At 46.3% G+C, this 22,242-nt stretch overlaps 1 protein-coding gene across 2 annotated transcripts in view; it reads right to left on the minus strand.

The window, feature by feature from the left end:
* Positions 1 to 22,242, minus strand: part of grid1b (glutamate receptor, ionotropic, delta 1b) — a 248,834-nt gene that overhangs the window by 47,179 nt on the left and 179,413 nt on the right. For both annotated transcript variants that reach the window (XM_048986745.1, XM_048986746.1), the window contains exons 5-7: positions 8,869 to 8,922; positions 4,439 to 4,612; positions 500 to 661 (exon numbers count right to left, since the gene is read on the minus strand). In XM_048986745.1, coding sequence (XP_048842702.1) covers positions 500 to 661; positions 4,439 to 4,612; positions 8,869 to 8,922 — 390 coding nt within the window. The remainder of the gene's footprint in view (positions 1 to 499; positions 662 to 4,438; positions 4,613 to 8,868; positions 8,923 to 22,242) is intronic.

Raw genomic sequence — 22,242 nt, forward strand, 5'->3', positions numbered from 1 at the left:
TCATAATGAAGAAACGTAAGGCGTTTCCGTCAGACGGGCCTGACTTCACACTGCGCACCAGGCAACCTGACATATTGATCCCAGAGGCAACGGTGAGAAAATGCATACCGGCATGTCAAATATAAACTGCTGGAAATGCTTAAAACAGTTTTATAGCAGTTAATATTTGAACCGAAGAGCAACTTTCCAAAACTCACTATGCTATAGACTCAGTGAGATTCGGAAATTCGCTCTTCAGTTGCGAGTACAGTGGGGGCAGTCCACCGAAAGGACAACGCCTCTCAGCACCGGAAAATGGGCAATCAGTGGGGAATCCATGCAGACATGGGAAAAACACGCAAAGTCTGCACACTGACTGAGCCGCCCAAATGCAGTGTATCAGCATTCTGCCGTGGTCAAAGACGGACATGCACGGTAAGCGCAGGGAGGAGTAAATGAGGCATTAGAACATCTGGCCCACATGAAGAAGCAGCATGCAGAAGAGGAGAGCACCCCCCACCTTCTGAATGGTCTCCAGCATGGACCAGCCCCCGTTCCACGGTTTGGTGGACTTCCTGATGCAGTTCAGGCTGGCCATGCTGTGCCACTTCCTGTCCTCTAACTTCCTGTAGAAGGCGTTGGCCAGCATCAGCACGCTGTCATACAGGTACAGGTTGGAGACCTAAACAGGCATGAAGAGGGAACCGCGTTAGACTGCAGAGCCCAGGAGCTGGAAATGCAGCCTGTACCTAAATAAAAGGTACAAACAGTATTTCAGAAAGACAGCCGACCCCCCACCCTGTATGAATGTACATAGAAATACATCTAAGACATCCATCCATCCATCCATTCATCTTATCTATCCATCCCTCCAACAATTATCCATCCATCCTTTAATTGAACTATCTTCTAATTACTTACTCTGGTCGAGGATTCAGGGGGGCATGTACATGGGAGGGGAGGGGGGGGGGGCTCCAGGATGGACATACCAAAAGGACTTCATATCCGTGCCATGAAAAAGCTGGATATGAAGCCCATTTGGTATTAAACTTAACGTAAACAGTGACAGCGAAGGGTCATAAAGACGGCAGGCAGCGGCTCGGCCAGGACACCGCTGTCAGCCAAGTGAAGATGTGGTCTTGGCCCGTCCAATCAACATGGACATGCACACACACTCACCAAGGTTTCCCTCAGCCAATCAGCACCCGGCACATGAAGACAGATCGCTAAAGTTCAGCCAAAGCACTGCAGTACGAGAACCGAGGCGGGGTAAGATGGGAGAGATTTACAGCACAGGATGCAGGCAGTGCCACCGGTAAATCTGCCACTGTTAAGGAGGGTTTTACATGAGGATAAAACGCAGCACACTTACAGTCTCCATATATAACACTAAGCACAGAGTACATGTGGCTGCATGGGCTGCCTATTACATGGTAAATGTAATCAGTGTGTAAGTAAAGATGACAAAGGTAAACACTTCCTACTCAATACGTCCATGTTACAGGACTGCTTATCCGATACGTCTGATTTAGCTGCTGCTTTTTTCCAAAAGGACGTAGATCTTTTTTTCTTGAGAAAGCAGGATGAGAGAATCCCTGGAGCAATTAAAGATTAAGGGCTGTGCTTAGGGGTACAAAGGTGAAATCACTCAGGCAACCCTGGGATTTGAACCAATGACCTACGTACCAGCATATCACCCTGACCCGCTGCACTACACATCAACGCAGAACCAGCTGTCGAATATCTCTGAATATAATCGCATTACAGTAATTCCCGAGTAACAGAAATCGAACGACATCCCAGTTAAAGAAGAACCATATGACCAGGTTAGTAGAAACCGTTTCATTTTTGTTTTTTTGCATTTTTACAAGTTCTTACCTGTAACTAGTTAGCAAGAAGTGAGTGTATAACAATAGTGTGTTATGGAGGATGCGATAGTTGCAAGGCAAACATATGATGATGATGATATGATAGTATGCCAATCTGCAACACCAGCCTTTCCAATTAGACCAGAGGGAAAAAAACATATTACTTCATGGAGCACAATCATGAACAAATATAATCGCTACTTGAGATAAAAGATGCATCATGATTCATTAATGATGAACAAACATGAGGTCAGTATTTCACTTGTGTTATTCATGACTTATTCCTTCAATAGTTAACAAAGGTTTACAGAATTAACAGTTATAGTAACAAATATAGTAACTGCTTGGGATAAAAACGGCATCACGATTCATAAATGATGAACAAATATGTGATTAGTATGTAACTAGGACTTAGTCTGTGGTTAATTAATACATAAGTAATAGCATAATACTATATTATTTGTGCCCCGTCAAGTAAAGTGTTACCAGACAGAAACATAATGACCACAATTACTATAAAAAAACACACCGATAGGGGCGAGGAAATTCACGAAACATTATGTAGCTTTTCAGTTCAGCTGAGATCGGCCAGATTAAACACGCACAGAGAAAGGCTAAAATTTTCCAGCAGTATGTGGACCAGCGACGTTTCCGTGAAGGTCCCTGCGCTGGATACTGCTGTGTACCTGGTAAGCAGCAGGCGGTGTGCTATGACATCACAGCTGCATCCAGAACTAACCAGCGAACATCCCTCTGCATTAATAAGACTTCGTCAGCTGCTCGCAGGCGATACAAACGGAAGAACATGCAGAAAATGCTACTTCCCCGGCACCCTGCTTGTAAACACTCCGTGCGAAGATGTCGCTAATCCTCTGTAACTCTTTATTTGGACATTCGGAAAAGGGCAAACAAGCATTCGTGTCTCGAAAATGATGGTGTGATTCATCTGAGTTTACAGTCCTGGGCTTCCATGACAAAGTATAACGATGTGGTTCTTTATAGAAGCTTTTAATGAGCAACATCAGTAAGTATAAAAAAAACATGGACCTTTTAAACAGTAAATCCTCTATGAGGTCCTACAATGTATGTCGTAGACAAAAGAAAAGAAAAACACTCTAACATTCTGATTAGGTTTGGGATTTTTCATACGGTCACATCGTCCGGACCTTATACCACGGTATATGGAATTTTCACGGCATTGAGTTGCAAAAGCAACTCTGTGTGCTGGAATTTTGAAATATTAGTGGTAATTCACTGAACAAATTATTGTGTTGCTAATATTTTGAAATGCTGCAGAATCCCCAAAACACAGTGGTATACGTTATTACCATACAGTAATCCCCCCTGAGTGTAATTCCACTGAAGTACAGCTTGTCTGTTTTACTAAAAAGTGCTAAGCTGAGCAGCTGGGACAGGCAGTGGGTGTGCTGTAGGGCTGAGGGGCGGGTCTTATTGCTGACACTGCGATTTGGGGAGTGGGGCAGCTCTCATCAATAAAGTTTCACATCCTGGTTCTATGACTTCCTGCCTGATGGTTTCCTACGGCAACAAGAAGGAAGAAATTTGCCCACAAAAGAATATTAAAAGAAAGTCAGTTAGCTCATTTTGTCAACAAAAATTAATATTTGGGTTTGGCAGGGAGATAAAGGTCACCACGGTCTTTGGTGGGGGCGATGTGCGGGGCCCCACTCTATGTCGTCAACTGCAGTAACCTTACCAGCAAATGGCTGATTGCAAAATTCCTCATGGGCGAGGGGGCAACGTTCAGCCAAGTTGGCAGATTCACTTTTTTGCAGACAGATGATGCGTTGGGGTGTCTTGGAGGTGATCGAACATCAAAGACCATTTAGCTACCCTCTGCATAAATTACTGAGGATGCAGTACCACCAAGGGCTGCGGAAGGAAGGACTGGGGGTTGGGGGGGCGCCGGACCGGGCTAGTATGCATAATCATTTTAGCTTTTTGGCTTTGCATGATTATTTTTGGGGTGGGGGGTGGGGGAGGCACAGGTGCCAACATTGGTCCTGTTGAGCACTGTGATCTTTCAGCGTGTAGCTGAAGACGTTTTTAAGTCTGGTTGAAGGAGTTGCCCAAATATACTTTGCCTAAATTTGAAATAAATTTAATGATCTAATTACAAATAGCTAATTCTTTGTCACCCTTCTCTATTGGTTTAAACTCAATTAATGTATCTCATGTCTGAGGCTTCACATGCTGTTTAAAGTTACTTTGATATGTTAATTGTCAGTAATATTATCACTGCTAAGAAATCATGTTAACATTAATGATTAGCATTCCTCTCTGAGCACTGTAATTAGGCAGCGTGGCCGACGCCTGACCTAACCGGGAACTGTGCTGCTCATCTCCTGGGACGTGTGAAATCAGGGGTCTCGCGAGTGATGTCAGCATGACTTGAGATTGTCTGCAATCTCAGTCCATCAGTCCGGGTGGCTGCAGCGTCTCCGGAGGCTCCTTCTCAGGAGCAGAAGAGCTACCTCTCAAGTCTATGCAACAGAGACCTGCAGCGGCGGTGGTCTATGACCAAGCAGCGTGAATCTTGGAGGGGGGAGGGAGAGGAGAATCTCACTGACCTCCAGGGACTGGAGGTAGCCCTCTTGGGGATCGCACAGCAGCGAGGAGATGCGGTGGTTGTTTCTCATGCATCGGGCATTGCTGTCCTTCCACAGCGGGAAGATCTGGCGGATGACCGTCAACCGCCCCAGGGCGCTGTGTGCCAGTTCCAGGATCTCTGCATCGCTGATCTCCTGCCGAGAAAGGGATAGAGAGAGTGAGATGGGGAGAGGAGTAGAGAAGTGTTGGGGGAGGTGGGCACAGGGAGACAAAAGGAAACAGGTGTGGAATTCTGGATGAGGTCGCCATCCCAACTCTGTTAATGCTTCTGGGTGTAGGAGAATGATGTAAAACCAGATCAGAACATCGTGGAGCATCACGTCTGGCTTAGGAACAATGACACATGTGCCAAGGAGACCTGGTCGAGTCAAGGGCCAAAACCACGACGATGACACCCGCCCAAACAAGGCAATCAACTGACATTCCTGTAAATCTATACTGAACATGCAGTTGATGCACCCAAGTGGTCAAAGACCAATCTCTGGGGGGGCACTTCAGCATGTCACATGAAGAAGGTGCTGGCCTCATCGCTAAACGACCTGCATAAGAGTCACGCTTGGTGTCTCACTGGCCAGATTTACATTTGGTAAATGTACAGATGGTACGAAACAAGACACTTAGCTCGATACAAGCAGAAGACCAGGCTTTTACATAAAACTGCTGCATGTACCAAGTGTGTACCTGTACTTACCAAATGTGTACTTACCAAGTGTGTACTTACCAAGTGTGTACTTACCAAGTGTGTACCTGACGGAGTACTAAAGCTATATCAAGGGCTATTCTTTTGCTGCTTTTATCAGACAATTTGATCTGAAGCTAAGTTGCATTTTTAATATCACCAATATGATGTAGTATTCACAGCAGACAGACATTAAAACACCTTTGCGGTAAACACTCCACATTACCCCCTCCAGGAGGGGTGCCCTCCAGCCACACGAGCTTCTCCCGGCACGTGTGCAGGGGGCTCGGCACACCTTGCAGCCTCCCCCATCTTTCGGTGTGCGGCTTCCTTCGGAAAGTGCAGCCGGTCGCTCTTTTCCGAGGCGCAGAGTCGGTGATGCGAACCTGACTGCGCGTGGCTGAAAGGTTTACCGCAGCGCTAATGCGCTTACAAAATGGCCGACACAAAAAGGACAGCAAAATGGGAGGGGGTGGGTGGGGGGGGGGGGGGGGTGAAAGCCGTGCAGTGGCGGTGAGGCTGTTCTACACTCTCATTTTGTTCATTAAGCTGCAGCTCTTATTCAGGCCGACCTACTTGGCCATGAAGGCGGCAAACAAAAAGCAGAAATAGGAATAGAGAGACGGACTCCCATGTTGGTGCATGGAAGTGCATTAACAGTATTATTACCTCGACGGGAACAAACAGCATAAAGAACATTTAATAAAGACCGAGCCCCCAGGAGCACGGCACAGGCCGAGCCCAAGACTCGCCTCTTTCCCGCGGGTCAGCGCTTGGATAAACACAGAGGTAACTCGGTCCAATAGCACAGCAGCTACCTGAATGCACACAAACAGACCAATAAACACACAGCTGGGAGCCTGGGGGTAGGAATCTCCAGTTTGACACTGGGTCTTCGCAGACCAATCCACCAATCACTAGCTTGGGCAAATGCCAGGCATTCAGATTTACATTTTTTTTTTAATTATTGCAAAAATGTGGCTATCCAGCCAAAAAATATTAAAAATGAAGACAGGCTCTTAAATCAAAAAAACACCCTCTACCCCCCTGCAGAGAAGCCTGCAGGCCGTTTAACAACTGGAGTCGGGGTCATTTACCACTATAAAGTTTTAATCTGCGGTTTGCAAGGCCGAGGTTCATACTTTGATGTGGGCAATTAAAACAGCAAATGACTTTGATGCCCGAAACTCTGAGGCCTGCCTTGTTGCCGCGGCGATGTCAATGGGGTGATGCCAGCGGGTCTGAAGTGCTTCAAGAGGCACGCCGGCACACGGCTCGGCTGATAACCAACTGCCGGTGTTTCATTTAACTGGGTAGGATGGGAGGCCGATACGAGCGCAGGTTATGGCTGCCTGAGCCACGCAGTCACGCCCGAGAACGTCTCTGGGCAGAAAAGAGGCACTTCCTGATGCTACAAGGAGGATTCAGGCCCAGATCATGGCAGGTTCTTTTATTTCAGATTTTTTAAGAGAAGTTGGAGAGGGATGCCAGTTACACTGCCAGAGCAGGATCTATAGAGAGTCTCAGGGGCTATGTCAAGAGGAGGGGGTGCATATGAAGGGCAGGGGGGTACATATCAAGGGGAGGGGGGTACATATCAAGGGGAGGGGGGTACATATCAAACTAAGTAATTAAAATGTAATAGTATTACGAAGTACCGTCGAAAATGTGTATTAGCTGCTTCCATACCCTGTTGAGCTAGAGATGCATAAAGCTATACCACCGTGAAACTCACCAACGTGCAGGAGTGTGAGCTACCCCCACAAGGAGAATCACCAGGGCAAATAAGAGACAGGTCTGAAAGTCTGCTCCCAGACAGCCCGATCACATGACGGATCCCAGAACCAGCGGCCGTCAGCTGGGGGGTGAAACATCCAGAAGACTGCTGCTGAAATGAACGGATGCTGTCGTTCACCGTAATGTTCACCGCGGCATGCTGTACGTTTTCTGGCAAATCATTTAGTTTTTATATTTAGAAGCATGAGACGGCACCAAAAAAGGACCCGTTTGAAACACGCGATCCCGTCTCGGTAGTTTGAAACGCATGATCTCGTCACGCGCATTAAAGACACTCGCTCATATGCGGCGCATGCGACCGCGGGTAAGTCTCACATTAATTCTTCCAACATTATCTGGTGGCCTTGAAGTCTTCCCCAGAAAGCCCAGGGCATTATGGGAGTCACACTGAATGGGAGACCAGTTCATCACAGGGCATATTTGCATTCGGCCAAATAAGACCTAATGAAGTCATACGGTGGAGTGTTCAGCGGAGGAGCTAATCAATATCTCAAACATGATGAGGAATGAAGGCATGCATTTGCACGAGCGTTAAAACTCATACACCACTGATTAACACCTGCCAGGAGATCTCTGGCTTTGTGTTGTCTCGATATTTCCCATCTCGTTCAGCAGCTTCACACCTCAGGCATGACGGGCGACCCTACTGTACGTAGCATTGACCTCCAACTGACGTTTACGTTTCGCTATAGCAATCGCCTCCCTCTGCCCCCTAATTACAAGCATTTGCCCTCTGGTATTCAGTTGGCGGTAAGCGTTGTAAAATGTTTTTAGTTTAAATTAACGGATGGCATTGTTTATACCCGTGCTGCTCTCACTCACAGGAAAAAAAGCTTGCTGAATTCTTTGCCGGGGGCGGGGGACTCATGCAGTGGGTTTGACTAAAACCACCTCGTGACCAACATACTACAGGAACAAAAATAGTTTTCATCCTGATTCCTTCAAACAACGTTAATAAGGTGGATGACTTATGGGGGAAAATAGCTTTAAATCCAACAGAGGGGTATGATGAGGTGAGTTTATTTTTATAGGTCCCCGCCCCCCCCCCCTCAGAGCGACATGTAAAACGTGACAGTTTTTCTGTTAGCAGGCAGGACGCCCCGCATTGCCGCTCCCTGAAAGTTCACAGGAAGGCTCCCTATCGGAAAGTCACTCTAAGCTGGGACTTTAAGCGGCACAGAATTTCAGCTGCTGTCTCTGCTCGTCCCTCCTAATCAAAACCAAAAGTGAGGGAGAAACGCTTCACTATTTGGGGTTCAACGAAGCGGGACGCACATCAACGCATGTTTTGATCGTTTACACTGGTCCAAAAAGACCCGATTGTTCTTTTGTTTTTTTTTTGCCAGGAATGAGTATGAAACTGCCTTTTCACTCCAGGAAAATTTGGAATCCGATTCATTTTTAACAGGTGAAGGGGAAAAAAAAACAGGAAACTCACCTGACTCCCTGTTTATTGTCTCTACTACTGTGCAAATTATTCCCGCCAGACTGTTACCTGGCCGGAGTGTATACTGGGGCGGGGCCACAGAGGCACCCGCCCCAGCTGACAGCTGATTGGCGGTCTCCCCTGTTACTCACCTCTTCCAAATATATTATTGGTTAATGATAAGGTTGGCCCCTCTGAATGAATTATCAGAACAATCTGACACAAAGGCCTGTGGCTAAAGGCCGCATCCAGACACTAATTACACCTGGCTACGGCCACTGTCTCCAGGGACAGTTGATACTGGCATCTCTGCTCTGGAGCGGATGAAACGGAGGTATTTTTCATAGGCAGGGAGCAGGCGACACACGCTGGGGGCGGAGTGCAGGTGCTGTAAACACGAGTGATCCGTTAGCATCACAGCGCAAAGGCAGACGGGGCGGGGGGTGACAGGCGGCAGCACAGACGTGCTGACAGCGGGCTTTCCGTACCTCGTTCACAAACACCCAGTGGCTGTCCTTCGAGGCCAGATTCGTTTCCACAGCCTGTGAAGACAGAAGAAAAAAATACGGACAAATTAAAAGATGTATAAGGACAGCCTGCAGTCCTGTCACACACAGAGGTATGCGCACATGCCCCCTGGGACCCTTATCCAAATGTGGGATTCTGGGTAAATCGTCACTCAGCATTTGACCCTCGCCTCATTGTGGAATGTGACAAGGGGTCGTCTTCTCCTCCACGGGAGGAGTGGTACCCGTCTCTTCTCATATGGCAGACTGAGCACGTTATAAAACGTCGTGGAGATGCCCTTAAAGCACACTCTTCACCCACGCCTGCGAATAACGACCTTTTAATGGTGATCGATTTCTTCAGCCGCGGGAGCAGAATTCCGGCACGGCTTAAGCTGACAGATGCTTCTTTTTTTTTTTTTGGGTGGGGCTCGAAATGGCTTGTTTTTCTTTAGAAAGTCAAACAAAATGAACAGATGTGCCTCGTCGGGAAAAGATGTGAATGAATGGTGACGAGGGGTCGAAAGAAGAGAGATCGGCAAGGAGGGAAACCTGAAACAGCTGCCAAACCGGTGACCCGGTCCAATTTACCACAGCAAAGCATTAGTGCTTGACACCGAGACCCGGGTCTGGTCGAGCTGCCAGATGTTCCTGAACCCCAGCAGTTGTTGACAAGGGTGTTTATTATGTGTACAAGTACCTGCGTGTTGGTAAGATAACACCATTTACCATTCCTTACACCAGTGCTACTGTTCCTTATACTATTATTATTATTCTTGCCATTATTTGTATTTAGCTTCATGCCAAGTTATTTATTCCTGGAGGGAACTGCACAGCTGTGTACCTTGACAGCTTTTTTTGTTCCGGAAGATACATCCCCACCTCCGCTGCCCTGGAACCTTCCGACTAGCTACCTGCTGTCGCTTGGCTTGGTGGTAGACGCTGGCCATCCCCTCCCCTCCCTCCCACCTGTCGCTCTGTCGCAGATGGAGTGTGGGTTGCCGCTGCTCCATAACACTCCATGTCTGGTGTCGCCTGTGTGAGGTACTGCTCTGTGGCACCTGAGCATGAGGCGGTGTTCGAGCTGAAGGGTCGAGGGTATGAAAGCCGGGGGTACATGTTAGATGGGGTGGGAACAGACGTGACGGCTTCCCAGAAATTGGCTGTCCAGCCTGGCTTCTCTCATACCGACAAACATCCCAGTTAACTCCATTCTGGGAAAGGCAGCTCGCTCCAGACTCCACATCACCGAGTAACGTCTGATGGCATCTATTACCCTCCCCCGGGGTGCCTGCGAAAGAGTCACTTTCTGTCCGTCCTTAAGGTTCTGTCTCTCTGTCTCGCCCTTGGCCAAAGGCAATGTGGGTAAGCAAGTCATTCAGAGTACTGACAGAGAGTGCTCGGTCTGTCAATGTCAGACAGTGAAAGGGTCACCTGGTGGAAACTGGAGCTCCTGAAGGTGCTTGCTTCAAATCATCATGACGTGAGAAACAAGGCAGTGTCAGCAATGACGAGCGTTTGTGACAGTACAGAGCGAAGCACACAGGCAATGACGGGATGCTCCGGGTGCTGGGCAGGGGAGCCACCCTGAACGGGACGCCAGTCACATAAATCTCTCTCTGTGCTCTATTCAGAGACACAGATTCTCCCAACTGCATATTTTTCTGATAGTGCAAGGGAACCAGTGAATCCCCTGACAGACACGGGAATAGCACACTAATGCTACATAAACATTTTCAAATCCCCAATCCAGGAAATGTGATTGTACAGTGCTAACCACTTGGCCACAGTTCTGTAACACAACCATCATGCTAAGCTAATTATTAACCCATACATCCAAAAAAGTGTCTCAAAACAACTGGACAGAGTTAAAGGAAATACAGTTTCATTAAGGAGGTCCTGAGTGTGAGGCACTGTCTCAGGTCAAAGGGCATATGCCCGAACTGCAAACACCCATGGAGCCAGCTCTTCCGTATGTCAATCTGTTCCCTGTTGGATGGGGAGTATCTGAGTACTCAAGTGCTGACAGGACTGAGAAGGCCATTGGCTAAGCTGAGGGGGCAAACAAGTATCCAAGTCTCAAGGGTATCACTAAGGATGGGGTCAAGGAACCAAACAAGGGCAGGTGCTTGTCAAACAGGATCCAAGACAGGAACCAAAAGTCAGAACCAGGACAAATCAGAAAGCTCAAATTACAGCGCTAATCCAGACAGCCAAGAGATCGGAAAGAGATTTTTAAAACGCTAGAACATGAGATCACAATGCCAGGACTGAGTATGAAAATAGCACCACAAGATGAACAACAAGGAAACACTGAGGGGAATGAGTTCCAATGCACTCTGTGCAGGTGTGGGTGATTATACATGAGCGACAACTAGTGGTGGGCGTGGCCACGAGGGAACAACCAACCTGCAGCAAGTTACACAGCAACTGGATTCGGGACAGGATGTGAAACCGTGTGGTGGTCTGTGACGGCCATTGATTGGTGAAGTATAAGGCCTTGGAAGAGGCCAAGGAGCCTCAAAAACAGCACACAGATAAACAGTTCGCAAACACCCGCAAAAGTTCAGAAAAGAAACGCAGCAAGTGATATTTAATTTAAGGAAACGGCAGGAGAGTGGAGCTTAAAAATCGAACTCTGCCAACTGCCTTACTTTAGTATTATAAAGACACATCGGTCTTACATTCATATTAGTGTGGCCATTAGTCTTATAATCAGTTTTCCCAAGAAACGCCAGCTGGGTATCATTAGCTGTAAAATTTGGAACTGAACTAGAAAAACGGATTCGAAAAACAACATATCAGTCACGTTGGTCGGATGATCCGAACGGCGTCTCGCTAGTCCTGAAACGCAGGGTGTTGGGTAGTGGCCGACTCTGCCCGGAAACGTCTCGTTGAGGCCGGGCCAATCAAGCGATGCCGGGCAGACAGGAGGAGGGGCCTGTGTGGAGCCGGCAGCCATGAAGTGGCGCCTGGGGGCCGCCAAACACAATGAGGGGGGGCAAAAAAGCGGGACCTGTCTAGACAGTGGGGCAGGGTGGGGGGACATCCAGTATCTGCCCCCCCCCATCCTGTTAGTCATTTATATCCTCTTAATGAAGGGCTAATGCTCATTGCTGCCTTGAAGGGCAACAACAGAATCCCCTTGTTGGGCTTATTTGTCCATTTCCGTGTTTCTAAGTGTGACTGTGATTTACGAAGCAGTAACACTTAATGTGTCAGCAGATGGACATGCTACCTGAAGGACACATCCCATTCTAACCATATGACAGATAATCTCTTGCATTTGTGGGCTTTCACCCGCCATCACAGACACATGACACATAACATATACTTTTAACGCCACATCACAGATAGAGGGCCGCAGGCCAAGATAAGGATTACATACGTATCTCGTTAACCAATTAGATTAGGAGGGTGAACAGGCATTATGCACAGGATGCGTCTGAAAGACTGTCAAGAATTAGCTACCAAGCGACTTTGACAAAAGGCACTGAAGGATTATCAAATATAATTACATGTTGCAGCACAGCTCCTCTGCGGCATGGCAAACCTCACGCAGTGCAGTGACAACATTAGCGAGAGCGGGAAAACGCCCCCACGCTCATACGTTCAGAAAAATACCGCCTGAACTGCTCAGTGTGATGTGTACATTTCGGGGAGCAGATTAAAACAGCGGCAACAACAAAAAATAAATAAATCAATGATATAAGCAGACAAAGGCCAGCTATAGCCTACAGATGTGTGTGATTTTAAGCTGATTTCACTAAGGCTGCAGGTACCTGGGAATTAAGAAATCAGCTGATTCAAGTTACAGGAGAGAATCTGCTCTTGTGCCTTTATGATCGGGTGACTAAACACCTGACGTTCCAAAATTCCAAGGCAGGGAGATATTTTTGGGTATTCCGCAGCCCTCCTCCGGAAGGCCGGGCACCTCCGGAGGAAATCCCTGATATTCCAGGAATAGAGGCAGATTGCAGACCTCTCTTTGTTTTGAACTTTCCTGTGCAAAAATGGCAGCATGTAAAAAAAATTCACTCTATATACATTAACATATATTTATGCATTATTTTCTGGCAGATTAAAATGCAGCATTTCTTATGCTCGGTAATTAATATATGCAAACAGATGTTCATAGCCATCATTCACAAATATTGTGTTTGAAACAATCAATCCCCCTTTTACAGTATGTAATTTAATGATGGAGTCTTCGCAAAAATACATTTATCTGTAATTTAAATGTATATTTTTCCTTCCCACTTAAGGATGGCAAGTTCTGATTTTGGTTTGAATTGTTACAGTTCAGTGGCATTACCAAAATGGTGGGCACCAGTGTTTGAACTGTGTCAGTGGTCTTGAGGGGGTTTTCTGGTGGGCAGTTGGGCCCCATGGTGGGGGGGGGGGGGGGGGGCGATCCGTTTGGTGGGCACAGCAGTATCACCCACACCTGTATGCCAAATATACACAATGCAAGCCCTAGTAGCACAATATTCTCAAATTATTTTGAATTTGAGTCACAATATTTCTACAAAAGGTTATGACCAAAATATGACGATTTAATTCTCAAAACCCATTAGCCTATTATTTTATCTCTATCAATGCCCTAAATTCCATCGTAGACCTAAAAATAGAAACAAATTACGTTTATAATTCAGCCTCAAACTCAGACTGAAATGCTAATATTAATAAGAGAAAATGATGCCTGGCTCTCTTTACACGCTTAAATTTTAACTGGTCGCCCTCAAATTATCCAAATACCATGCAAATATTTTTGTTTGACCTGTAACAGCGGGCCCATCTGACAGCGTATCGCTGGTGTGCGTACTGCACCACGAACAAGAATCCGAGGCAGATGATCCATTTGGTTTGTCTACTGATAGCCACGCCACTGTTACGATCCGCTGCCGAAATCGGCCTCGCTGTTTCACATTTGGGGGAGGTATTCTTTCTGAGCAGGATGTAAAGAGACAGCGATCTGGACACATTATATAGCCTGCAAATTTCCAGCTGAATGACACTCTTTGCCAGATCTCTCTTAAAAGGCATCTATCAGATCCATTTAGCGAGCATATTACAGGCATACAAAGCTTGCATTATGCACCAGACAGACGGCACTTCAGTTCCGTACATTTCATCCACTCAGACCACTGGTATAGTCTTCCAGCGCTCTGCTGCCTCTTGCAAAGTTAACTGTCGTGTAACTATGGAAACTGTGATTTAAACATCAGCCCTGTGATGCAGCTGGAAACTTCATATGATATTTTGCCTATAAACTTCACTTTAAGGGAATATTCAGTACACAGTGAATATGGATGAAGGATGAATACTTGAGGACTTTGATAAAGAAATCTGCAACTGTCCGCTACATTGTATCACTGAGAGGATGCTAATTTATGCTAATGAACTGAGACAGGAACCTAAAAATATTCTGTGGCTGAAAACTTCAGTTAAAATACTTGCCTTCTGCTCATTGATGTTTTAGAGGACAGAATCACTGAACTTAAATCTGAGGAGCTGGAAGGGTACATGTAGGGCTCACTGTTTCAAAGTCCGTTCATTTACTTTTGTCTCCATGCATATGCGGTGTATAATTTGGACATAATTTCCTTAGTCTCAGAAGACATGCAAAACCACAGGGAGGACTGGGATTACAGCTACACAAAGAGAAATGTCAGTTAACAAACAGGAAAGCAGCAAGCCTTCCTGAGGAAATTCAAATGTCAGGAGAGCGCTCTGTTCATGCCCTCCTCCCATGCTTATGTAGGTAGGGGAGGGACGTGTGAAGTGTGATGGCATTTCTGGGCATGCGGGAGGCATATCCGGGGAGGGGGGGGGGGGGTCCAGATCTGTGGTGTGTTTCCCTTTAAGGCTACATTTAGAAGATGCACAGAATGTGAAGCAGGCTCCCCCGGTGGGTGGGCTCCGGAGACAGACCTTGGCAGGGGGGGCCGTACCCTTCAGAGGTGGCAGCAGTGCCATGGTGGGTGGTGCCAGAGCAGCTGGAGCCAAGGTGGGTGATGTCACAGTGGGTGGTGCCAAAGCGGGAGGTGCCACAGTGGGTGGTGCGACAGTGGGCAGTGCCAAAGCGGGTGGTGCCAAAGTGGGTGGTGCCAAAGTGAGATGTGCCACAGTGGGCGGTGCCAAAGCGGGTGGTGCCACAGTGGGCGGTGCCAAAGCGGGTGGTGCCAAAGCAGGTGGTGCCACAGTGGGTGTTGCCACAGTGGGTGGTGCCAAAGCAGCTCGAGCCAAGGTGGGTGGTGCCACAGTGGAAAGCAGGTGGTGCCAACACAGCTGCTGCCACAATGGGCGGTGCCAGTGCGGGTAGTGCCAAGGCAGGCGGTGTCACATCTGGGGATGCCAAGGCAGGTGGTGCCCAGGGCTCTCAGATCCGGTGATTTATACCCTGCCCGTTACCACCAGCCATGCAGCTGCCAGTAGCCCCTGAGGACTGCTGGTCGCGGTAGAGGGGACCTGAGGGACGGGCACCTCTCTCCACCCGACGCCTCCCTGCTGATACTCACCAGCTTTGTTTTTTTTTTTTTCTTCTTCAGTAAATATGAATCATTCCCATCCAGTTGTGGCACAGGGCACAAATCATGGTGTAATTATCCTCACTTAGCCCAAAGCATTATGAATTTAGTTATGAATCTTCATACTTATTAAATCATTACTGTTTAACACCAGACTCTGCAGTAATGTGCTGTGTTAAACTGGAAGCTGCCTGCTGTCCAGTTTCATAACCTTACTGAGTACAAGTGTAGTCAGATACTTGGGCATGTGGACATTCACACACACACACACACACACACACACACACATAGGTTGGTGTATCTATATACATGTAAATGGGTACCATCCATTCATTTCTATGGGAAAAACCCTAATCCCAATCACGACACCCTTAACCCCTCCTCAGCCTTCCTCAGACTTCTGGCATTTGTAGTTCTTTGATTGCATTCACAGATCTTTGTGGGGACCTGAAAAATGATCCCCGAAACATCAAAATAATAACAGGTTTTTATTACATTATGATGGACATTTGGTCCCCACAATGTAATACAAATATAACACACACACACAAGTGTTTGGAGACAGGATGCATATCTGTGATTGGTTAATGACAGGAATATTAGTATATCCTGGACCGGTAACATATAAAATGATATGAAACAGGACACGAATCCGCCCGTAGCTCCTGCCTTAATTATAAACTCACAGTTTAAATTTAAAATAAGTATCTTAAGATACAAAAAGTTGGGGATCATTGGTCACTGATGTCTTTACTAAATGCTACTTCGCCTGAGTGCGTATCACTTAGCAAGTTAGAAGTGCTTTCAGTCAAATATCATTAACAAGATCGAATTAGGACAGAATCAGCAAAAATTAATGAGACGTGTCATTTAAAAATCATTTTTCCCCCTAATTCCATTATTTCTGCTTGTGCTTAGCTGAAAGGATAATTGAAAATCATAAGGGATGGGGCCAGTTCTTTAGTGCGACCTGCTCAATCTCTGGAGTTATATGGATGCTTGGGGGGTGGGGGGTGATCTCTTCCATGTGTTAGAAGGCCTGATGCCAGGGGCCATAATTTATATGGGTGGGGGGGGTCAACCTTATCATTTTCCTATGATGTGTTTTCAATTGGTGGGATGGTACACCCCCAGGGGCCAATTAGCTTCCAGCCTCCATGGCCCCGCCCCTGTCTACTGTACACTCCAGCCCAGTGTCTTTAACTTAATGGGCGTGTCTCTGTCCTGTACAACGGCAGGTAAACATTAAAGGCACCCGCAGTCCTAAAAAAAAAAAAGCATGCGTTTGTTACGAGGCTGCGTGGTGCCTGCGGGAAAAATGGGTGGCGGTGCATTGTGGGCTCTGAATGCGACGAGAGCTCCTCAAGTCTTAATCTGAACAGTGGTATTATGAGGATATCATCCGGGTTTTATTGGGTCGTTCAGTCCATGGTGTGTCAAATGCAGATGTTTTCAGTCAAGTCGGTGGAGTGCTGAGCGGGGGGGGGGGCTGGCAATCCATTGGGTGCCCACTCGCAGTCACGCAGGGGTCTGATTGTAGCTGGATCCTTCCTTAGCCCACTAAAACATCTGTTCATCACGCTGGACAGATGACTTTCGCTGTCTGACATTTGACTCTATTGACGATGCATCAGGTACGCAGAAAAAGCTTGTGCCTGTCTGCGCCGCAGCCGGGGGGAGGGGTAGCTGTTCCGAAACAAATCCGGCTGATTGTAGAAACAGCCGTCCCACCCGGCAGTAAAAGTCAGACAGGTCGCACCACCACCCCGCTTCGGCGTGTGAGTAAATGCAGCGCGAAAACATGCGACGCTTCGCCGGGCATCCCTGCCCCGCACTCTCCTGTGTTCCCGTGGCCCCAGGCGGGCCCCATAATGGAGCCCTCACCCATAAAGGTGGCCGATTTACATCACAGAAGAAAATGACACTTTCGAAAGCCTTTGGAAAATGGGAGGTAATTGATATTGCCGTGACGATGACACGCTGAATGTTGCGCTCTCGGGGTGATTAATGCAGAGCCTCGATATTAATGCCGACCAGACAAACCACCTGCTTTACATTTTTATGCCAGAGTTGGGCACATTAAAACAAGTTTTAAAGTCTAGTCATATCTAAATGTTGACAGGTAATTTATAGCAATTTACTGCTATTGCAAGAAATGTGGGTATCCGCCGATATACCTCTATAATGGGTATCTTTACACTCTGCTGCAGTAATGAGAAGTGCATCGGTCCCAAGGCACCCTTGGAACCACCTTTCACCCACAAGGTCACATAACGACTTTCCATGGCCTTGCTGGAATTCGCCATCTTGCCAGGACGCCCTGACACACAGTTCGGTACAGTACAGAGTGGTTTGCAGTCAAATGCAGCTGAAAACGGAACAGAGCTGACTGGCTTTGCATAAAGGACGCCCACAGTGCTCTCTACTTATTCTTCCCTGAAGTTTCTGAAAGCTGCCCCTCAAATCTGCTCCCTTGGTACAAGCACCTTGCAACAAGAAGTCGACCAGGTACCCAGACATGTTCAGGGGGCCTCCGGCAGCCGGCGCAGTCAACGCGGTATATAATCCTGTACTTGCGCTCTCTTCGCTGTAAACAGTTTGATGATAATTATTCTACTGGTCTTAAGCTGAAGCTTATGGCGGTACTGCAGGTAATTAGCATACCGCTTGACGTAATTATGTTGCATAGCGCCTTCGTTTACAGCGAGAGAGTCTCTACAGAGGAAGGATATAAAAGACCCCAGGGAATCACAGTTTCTGAGGACAAACATTGAGGTGTGGCATGGGTGCCGGGAAATGCCGACTGTGAAGGTTCAGCTGAACTTTCATGACTGGAGTCTGTCCCACAAATGTTTCTGGAAGAATTCGAGTAAATCAGTAAACCACAATACAAAGCCCCTGTCCCCAGATCAGTGAGCGGCGGTTTTATATGATGGCATGGGTGCCTTGTCAAGCTAAGCACATGAATGTCTATTTACTGGAACTCTGATTAGTCTGTATCTTTTAGTTTGTTTCATTCAGCTCTCCTGGGCCAACCGCTTACAGTCTTCCTCTTCACTATGGCTGTTCATGTACAAACACGGTTACGGCGAAACCACATCACTCACTCGTGTGGCTTCAACGATTTTCCTGCAAAACTGAAGGCTGCCTTGATTACATATCAAATAGATAACAATGTTGTATTTTCCCAGATATTCATAACTTTTAACACCTCAACAGAGATACGATACTCAAACCGACAGCTCTCAGCCTGCTGCCACGAGATGAGTATTTACTTTGATTAAAAAGTTGAGAAACAAAAAAGCCAAAGTTTTTTTAAATACATATCCGCTGTTTATTTATTTGCAAATGCATCACACCATGCTAAATATCCATTGTTTCTCAGATGGCTGTAGGTGTCCGAGAGAAGGTAATGTTCTGCACAAACATGCAAAATGAATATGCATGAGGTGTCTAATGTCAGACAGTCATTGGCCCCTGAAATGAGCAGATAATTGTAGTTTCATCTATAATATTCCATTATGGATCCTCAGATAGGTGCAGCAGCTCATTTTAAGAAGGAATATTAATTTCCCTGGACATGGTCTAAACTTTAATTCCACATTCTTTAGTCTCCACCATCTGTTGATAAATTAAAGATTAATATGATGTTATATAAACACAAAGGTCAAACCTCCATGCTAGAATTAATCACCCAGCGTCATGTACCACCATGTACAAAGGCTTCCTTTTAACTAAAGATTCTTTCCTAATGCATTTTAAAAAAGGTGACATCGTATGACTAATAGCAGCTATGCAGTGGTGTGTGGAGGGTCACAATTTTCACTTTCTTTGCATATAAATGACCGACAGAGTCAGGTAAACAGTGTGTATGGTGAGTTTTTCCCCCCCCCTCGCATTACGGCATTTGTATAAATTCTGTGTACTCAGATGCCTGGTTTGAGGGTCGAGTATCTGTCCAAAAACGACGCCCAGAAAAACAGATGTAAACAATGTTATTATTACATAAATCAGTCACATATAGCAAAAAGAAAAAGAAAAAAAAAATAATATAAATATATATATATATATATATATATATATATATATATATATATATATATATATTATATATATATTGCCAGGATTTCTCATTCATGTGTTTTTTTAAACATATACATACCCAGTATTCATCATCAGATAGGAAATGTACAGCTCTGTATAAATATATGAAGCCAGTCAGCAGACACTACATTGTGAGATTTATATTAAAATGATTTCCTTGCATTTTTCGGTTTCGGTTCCCACCGTCCTGATGCAGGGAAAAGGTTAATAGTGAGCTAGATGATGAAAAAACACTCAAACGGAAAATTGGCTGCATATGACACTGGAAACAAAATAGTAAACGTGAGAAAAATATATAATATGAGATTTCCCTTTTTTTTTAACCTGTCCCTTTTCAAGAAATGTAACCTTGATATATAATGTTCTGCGGATATACAGCGCATTTCACTGCAGGTATAGCGCAGTATGGTGAAAGAATAATTGGTGATGACTTCATACGTGACAAAAGACTGCTTTTCAAATTAAACTGCGAACAGCTACACACAGCAAGTACTCAGGTATTGTGATGTTAAAGTACGATCGGGTAGATGTTAAACACGTCACCCGCCACTGCAGATCCGTAAAGAAAGGCCGTCAGTCCCTGTGAGGGAACGCAGGCCTGCTGCAGGTGCGTGGCAATAAATCTGAAATAAATCTTATTCACCTGTGCTTTTGCACACGCCCCCTTATTCACCTCTGCTTTTGCACACGCCCCCTTATTCACCTCTGCTTTTTTGCACACGCCCTCTTATTCACCTCTGCTTTTGCACATGCCCCCTTATTCACCTCTGCTTTTTGCACATCTTACTTTTTGCACACGCCCCCTTGTTCGCCTCTGCTTTTTGCACACGCCCCCTTGTTTGCCTCTGCTTTTTGCACACGCCCCCTTGTTCGCCTCTGCTTTTTGCACACGCCCCCTTGTTCGCCTCGGCTTTTTGCACACGCCCCCTTGTTCGCCTCGGCTTTTTGCACACACCCCCTTGTTCGCCTCTGCTTTTTGCACACGCCCCCTTGTTCGCCTCTGCTTTTTGCACATACCCATATTCTCCACATCTGATTATCTCATCTTTATTTATATGCCTACATGTTTGCTTATTATTGGCATCTTTCTATTTATGGTGTCATTTCTGATTCTATTTATTGTCTCCTCTCTTGATTGTATGATTACTGTATAACTCACGCCGCCACCTGCACCAGAATGAATTCCTCATACTTTCCATACTTGGTGAATAAGAGGATTCTGAATCTGATATCAGTGCAGTACTGATGAGGAGACTGTACTCTGCACGACATCGCCAATGGAGCGGTGGGGGGTGTGGTGGTGGTGGGGGGGCAGGGGGGTGATGCAGATACTGCTGAAAAGTTCCGCTCAGTTCTTAGACTCGTGTCAGCTGACTAAGGGTGTGACCTCCTGCAATGCTGAGTATCATAAAGGGGGTGTTAGCGCAAACTACCCCCGTGTTCTACTCCTCTAGCTTGGATTTTCTCATTCATTGCTCCATCTTCCTGGAATATTCCCTAAGTTTCAGCAGCCCTTTCCTGCTAATGCCGCGTCTGACTGTCCCAGGATTCCCCTGGACACTTCCTTGCTGTCCAGACGAGCCCTTCCGCCATTCAGCCAATAGCGGGCGGCTGTCCGGTCACCGTTTCCCTACCATCTCATATTTCCGCTGTTGTTGTCGACACAAGGACTGGCATGATAGGCACAGCGCGAAAGATGAAAACCATGAGCTAGGAGACGAGTGCACCTAGCGATGGGGGCCATGAGCAAGACCTGGGAGCAGACAGGTTGATTGAATGCCGGCGACACGTATTAAAGCTACGATTGGAGCGGAGAGGCTGAATGCGACTCTCAGGACGACGGGGAGACGGCAAGTGACCTCAATTACAGTATGCAGATGGGTGGCTTGCCATTGCCATGACGACAAGGGAAGATCCACCTGTCGCAATAAGCTGGGGGTGGGGGGGGGGGGTTGTGAGACCTTCTGATACCCAACTCCACATCAGTATCCATAGAACACTGCTGCAAGCTCAGTTCCCAGCATAAAATAACCATCTTCAGCCTGAGACAATCCGCCAGATTCTTCTTATGAGCTTGAAGACGTTGTTGGATACAGAGGGAGTTTAACCGGATCTGCTTTGGTAAAAACACATTGATATAAATAAATGAAGTATAACTAATGTTTGCAAAGAAGATTTTCAAAGACGTAGTCAGTTATCTAGCATCTAAGCAAAATAGAAAAACTGGGATTAACATTTTGAGTTAGTGTATATGAAACAAACAGCCCAGGTCTTTGGTTATTACGACCCACAGTGTATTAATAATTAATATGAGCCAATTGTAAAATAAAATCAGTTCAATGCTGGCCTATGAATTCACCCCATGAAATATTTATACCAGTGACTATGCATTAGTCTTATTTTGGCCAAGTTGACTCAAATGAATAATTACATTTATGATACTGTGATTTTAAAACATATGCATTGCCATTTAGCATCCATGCTTTAAATATGCATTAAATATTCTGGTACAGATCCTACATCAGCTAACATTCACGGATCGGGTACAGATCCTACATCAGCTAACATTCACGGTTCGGGTACAGATCCTACATCAACCAACATACGGGGTTCGGGTACAGATCCTACATCAGCTAACATTCACGGATTGGGTACAGATCCTACATCCGCTAACATTCGGGGTTCGGGTACAGATCCTACATCAGCTAACATTCACAGTTTG

This window comes from Brienomyrus brachyistius, chromosome 20, assembly GCF_023856365.1.
Source record: "Brienomyrus brachyistius isolate T26 chromosome 20, BBRACH_0.4, whole genome shotgun sequence".
NCBI classification, from domain to species: Eukaryota; Metazoa; Chordata; class Actinopteri; order Osteoglossiformes; family Mormyridae; genus Brienomyrus; species Brienomyrus brachyistius.